This window comes from Drosophila navojoa, chromosome 2 (assembly GCF_054131105.1).
Source record: "Drosophila navojoa isolate 15081-1374.11 chromosome 2, UAZ_NAV_1.0, whole genome shotgun sequence".
Classification (NCBI taxonomy): Eukaryota; Metazoa; Arthropoda; class Insecta; order Diptera; family Drosophilidae; genus Drosophila; species Drosophila navojoa.
This window is the reverse complement of record NC_142890.1, coordinates 21,147,599-21,152,990: the sequence shown is the minus strand read 5'-3', so window position 1 is coordinate 21,152,990 and position 5,392 is coordinate 21,147,599. Positions and strand designations below refer to the sequence as shown.

The 5,392-nt window shown below is 41.8% G+C and overlaps 1 protein-coding gene across 1 annotated transcript; it reads right to left on the bottom strand.

Moving 5' to 3' along the window:
• Nucleotides 1-776: 776 nt before the first annotated feature.
• On the bottom strand, nucleotides 777-5,355 carry Nab2 (Nuclear polyadenosine RNA-binding 2). The gene is made up of 5 exons (XM_018111856.3): nucleotides 5,164-5,355; nucleotides 4,854-5,079; nucleotides 2,398-4,794; nucleotides 1,609-1,878; nucleotides 777-1,531 (listed from the first exon to the last, which is right to left on the bottom strand). The coding sequence occupies exons 1-5, from the start codon at nucleotides 5,203-5,205 to the stop codon at nucleotides 1,305-1,307; spliced, it is 3,162 nt and encodes a 1,053-aa protein (XP_017967345.1). The 5' UTR covers nucleotides 5,206-5,355; the 3' UTR covers nucleotides 777-1,304.
• Nucleotides 5,356-5,392: the final 37 nt, after the last annotated feature.

Below are 5,392 nucleotides of genomic sequence, written 5' to 3'. Positions count from 1 at the left end.
GAATTACAAATCAACAGCCGAATTCGAAACATTCCATGCGAAGGCCTTTAAATACGATGCGAATCAATAATGTACGAGTAATATTTTGTAAATAGATTTGTATGCCCATTTTAATCTAAATTAGCTGAGCTAAATAAAATCCTATATACCTTGCATGCATGCAACTACATATACTAAGTACACAACTGTGTATATTTATATCTGTTGATTTATATATAGTGTGCAACTATACGTATATCATTTATTGCGACCTTATACAAAAAGCATGAGAACTAGGTGTACGTAGTTAGTAAGTAAATCAAATATTTTTGCTCTACAATTTTTAAGCGTAAACTTAAGAGACTGTACTATACATACATACATTAAATAATGCGACTTTTTTCAAAAAAAAAAAAAAAAAAAAAAAAAAAAACCAATAAAATAAAAGATAAAATTTAAATTACAAATGATTTTTTATATGAATTCAAATTTTATTAATTTAAATTTTCAGTAAGTCTGGAAGACGTGCATTTTTATTTTTGTTAATAGCGCAAGATCTATAAGGTTTAAAAATTTCAGCATATTCCAATTTGAAGATACTTGTATTTCTAATCTTAAAGGCAGGGCTCTGGCATAATTTGTATTTATTTATTGATTTTTTTGAATGCGAATTCTAGTTGATTGCATATTTAAAATGTTTCTAGGATGAATAATTTTTGTACACCAATATTTACCAGCAGATTAAAAATGAATATCAATTTGAGTACTGTTGGAAAAAAAAAAAACAAATTTTGATATCCAATGTATAGCAAGTTTATTGCTAAATTTTATTCACCAGCTTATATGACGATTACAGTTTTGATGTAGACTACTTTGCCTTTTCATCTAACTCAAGGTGTTTCTATCGACAACAATGGGAATATTCAAATATTGGGGTCTTCTTTTCACATTCGAATACCCAATTTACGAAATACGTAATATGTTAACGGTAGGCAAAACAAAATTCATAAATTAATATAAACGAATCTGAGCAAATTTGTCCTATTCAAAAATAGTTTTTGTTATTTTCCATATTATTGATAGGATGGAGAGAAACACAATTAAAATAGTTTGTAATTCTTTCTATATGATAAATGCTAAATAGTGGGACGTGTGCGAGCCGTTCTTCTTAGCCGATTCGGCTCGATCGAAATTGCAGTCGAGTAGTGCCTAATAATGCAAGTGTTTACATAAAAACATGGGCTGTGGCTAATGATAATATGATCCGGTTCCTAACGTTAAATGCTAATAATAAGGACCTGCTCCATCCGCCCGAACTGTTGTCCTCAGCCAAGCGAAGCGACCCATTTAAATTTGCTTTGCATTTCCGGATGATAGAATATGCATTCGAGCTTATTGATGCAATTCTTGCCGTAACGACACGGCTTCGGATGATAGAAGGTGCAGCCGGCTTTTGTGCAGTTAGGATAGTACTTGCACATGGTCGTTGCTGTAGTCGCTGTCACCGGTGCGGATATTGATTTGTAGTTTTGCACAGGAATCACATGCGACGCTGAAAATGGAAACACATATAAATATATTTATTGATCAATGGAATTGAAATGAACATGGGTAACCCTTTTCACTTACAGAGAGGCGGTACAGTTAGCTGCACGTGGCTGAGATCACGCGGTCCGCTGTGAGCAAAGTTGCAGTCGACGCTCATACAGGCCAGGTCGAACTTACATTTGGGATGAGAGTACATGCACTTGTCTGCGAATTTGCAGTTCGGGAAGGACTTGCAAGGCGCCGACGGGTGATAATACTCGCAGAATTGCTTGTTGCAATTGGGATGATACTTGCAGCGCTCCTTTGGCTTGGCCACCTTTAACACGGTTGAGTCCACGCTGACAGCACTTACTATGGAAAACATGAGAAACGAGATAGAGTTTTAGTGGCTATGGAATGCACCCATAGGTCTGCATAAATATATTGCTTACATTAATCTAGTTGAATGGTTAGGTAATTCTTCGGAAAATAATTATCTATGTAATGTTATAAATTTAACATTTTACATTATCAATTTCATTAGGTAACATTTTTCTAGCAGCATAACGTATATATCTAGCAGTGTGCTTGGGCTTGATCCTGTAACTAGTCATTAAACAGCAATAGTTACCAAATATTAAATAATTCTTGCATCAATATTTATATGTATATATAATATATATATATTTTTTTTTATTATTTTTTTGGCACTCTTCAGACAATTCTTTTAGTTCTTTCATGGGAATTAAAATTTGTATGCTCTATTTCTGCGCTCTGAGGGATGATAAATTAAAGTATTATAGATATATATTTAAAAGAGGTGCTGGGAAGCTAAGGGGATGTCTATCTACATCGATAACAGCGTATAATTTATTAATAGAATATACTTACGTGTCGGTAAATTGTCGTATTTTCGATCTTCTGCATTTCGTATTGAGATTCGACGTCGCTCCATGGAGGATTCACGATCTTTACTGCCCGAACGACGTTTTTTCTGCGGCTGCTGCTCCTCTTCTGGCTTAATCTTGAAGCGAATAGGTGTATGTTTTGCCTTAGAAACCGTTTCTACAGTGGTCGAATTCGTATTTGTCGCATTCGATGATTTCTCCCGGCCAATGTTTCGTTTTTCCAACAGCTTCGGAGGTAGTGGTGGCGTCGTTGATCGATTGTTTTCCTCCAGCTGCACTTTCAAATCCGATTTATGGTCATTCGATGAGAAGGCGGCCTGGTTGGAGGAGCTGCTTCGCCGCTTGCTGGATGAACGTTTTCGCGGTGATGCAGGCAGCTGCTCGTCGTCGTCATCATCATCAGCGTCGTTCTTGATGATGATCTTTTTGATTTCCTGCGTTTGTCGCAGCACCTCACTCCGACGCAGGCTCCGCGATGGCTTTGGTGGCGGCGTATTGCTCGAAGTGGAAGGTGATGACCGCGAGTTGCTGCGAGCTCGCTTTGCTTTGTTCTGTCTATTGTTGCTATTGGTTGAGGAAGTCGCAGTGCAGATGGTTGAGGTTGGCTCAACGCTCGCTAGCTGCAGTGTTGCCGAACTGGTCGAGGACACCTGAGGCGAGGGTGTACGTTTGCGTGGACGCTTTCGATAGGCTGCAGCGGCCGCGTTTCCTAGAGATTTATCACCATTCAGCGTCACTACAAACTGAGTTTTAGGTACAGCAGCGGATGAGCACCCAACGCTGACCACATCTTTGTCTACGTGCATGTCAATATCGATGTCCGATTCCTTTGTGTTGTGCACTACCTGCGGCACATAAGCCTCATAGTCGCCAACGCTTAGGCTAGGCACATACTCCTCCTCTTCCACCTCGTCTTTTGCACCCAGATTTTCCTGCGAGAGAGGCTCGACTGAATGACGCATTCGCTTGCGATCCCTGTGCAGCACATTCACAACGAGCTCTCTCCTGCTGCTTCGGAAGAGCTCTCGTCCAGGGCGGTCGCCTGCTGAATCAGTTGAGCGTCGCTTACCCAGTGTTGAGCTGATGATCTCTGGCTCATCCTCGTTGCCTCGATGCTTGGACCCACTAGAACTTGTCGATGTTTTGGCCAAAATTGTCGATCGTTGGGCATCGGCAACAGCTCGCAAAAGCAAATTCTTACAAGCCTGGCGACGTGGTGAGACATGTGGCCGTGGCTTGATCTTGATAACCGAATTAACGGGCTTCTCCAGCAAGTCCTCATCATCGGATGGCTCCGGCGGTTTATTAGCTGCCACGATAACACGTGACCCAATTCGATGCTTATAGTTGTTGCTCTTTGGGCTTCGACTGGGTGAACGTCGTCGGTGTAGGGTTTCGCGCTCCCGATCTCGCCGATGAGTTGTCTGACCCTCGTTACGTTCCCTGCGCTCTCTGCTACGATCTAATTTCTTACTCTCTTCTGGCTCTTGCTCGCTGCGTCGACGATGGGCCGGGACGTAAAGTTTGACCTCTTTTTGTGCTCGCTGTGGACGATCCGAGAGTTGTGGCGGTTGTGGCGCCTGGGGTTTGCATCCCAACCGCTCGTGCACCGAGCGACGCTCTAAGTGTTCGTCACTCGGCTTTTGCTGTGCTTCTACTTCAGTTTGGGCTTTTGGTTTTTCTCTAGCTACCACCGGCTCGGGCGTCCTGTTGAACACAATGGGACTCTTTGGTCTGCGAGTGCTCGTGTTGGCTGAGTTTGAGTTGACTTCTGCAACTGGAGCCGAGCTGTTGACAACAGCTTTCTTCGGCTCGGTTAAACTTGGTGTATACTCGACTGGTGGCTGGGGTTCCTCATCGTCAGTTTCATCGTCCAGTTCACCAATTTGACGCAGTTGCTGCTTTGCCGCGTAAATTTTTCGCTGTATTTCAGCCAATTCGGCTATATCCTTCTCCCGATTTCCGCTTGTTGTAGTTGAGCTTATCTCCGACATTGTGGGTAAATCAAAGTCTTTTGGTGCCGGGTGTGGATCTTTTGTCTGTGGCTGTGACTGAGGCTGTGGTTGCTCATCATCTTCGACAGCTCTACGTTTTTTCTTTTTGAGCAATAGCTCGTCCTTCAGGGTGCCATCGATATCGAGCGTCTTTTTGGCTTTTTCCAGGAGTTCCTCAGCAAAAACATCCGTTATGGAACTAATTGGTGCCATGTGGTCAGTTCTTGGCAAAACATCAGCCGTTGTTTGAGCCAGGTCATCGCCCGATTTTCTATGTGCCCTTTTATCTCGTTTATCCTTGGCTCTTTTATCCTTCTCCTTGTCCTTATCTTTATCCTTTGCTTTAGGCACTTCTGCTTGACGGGACTTACGTTTTTTGCTGCTCGCTAAGTAAGCACAAGAATTGGAATAAATATTCAGACTAAAAACGGTGTAAATAACTCACAAGTCGGGGCTGGCAATGTTACTTCCTGCAGCTTCTGAAGAACTTCGTGCAGCCAAGTAACAAAGAGATCCGTTTGATCGCCGAGGAATAGATTTAGCTCAGCATTCATTTGCTGTTTGGTGCGTTTGTTCGCTACCATTACCATCACGTAGTCTGGCAGTTCGTCGTCAATGAAGCCGGCAGAGCCACCGGTGCCCAATTCGAGCAATTTCGCCTTCACGGCGCTCTGCAGCATTTTATAAATTGTGAAATAAAACAGAGTTGATTACGAGTTCATTGATTTTTCGCGAATAGAAAAAGTTAAACTTACGCGCATCTTCTGACCAATTTCGCTGCCTAGATTGCAATCCATTTTGGCGAATATACTGTTGAAATATTGTGTGACTTCAATGTGCGGTCAGTTCCTATATGCCGAAGTATTACAACATTGAGAAAAATAAAAAACCTACAAGAAATATTATTTTCTAGCAACTGCAGCACCAAGTCAATGTGACCAAAACTGAACATTTAAATAATACCAAATTATGTACATTCATGTT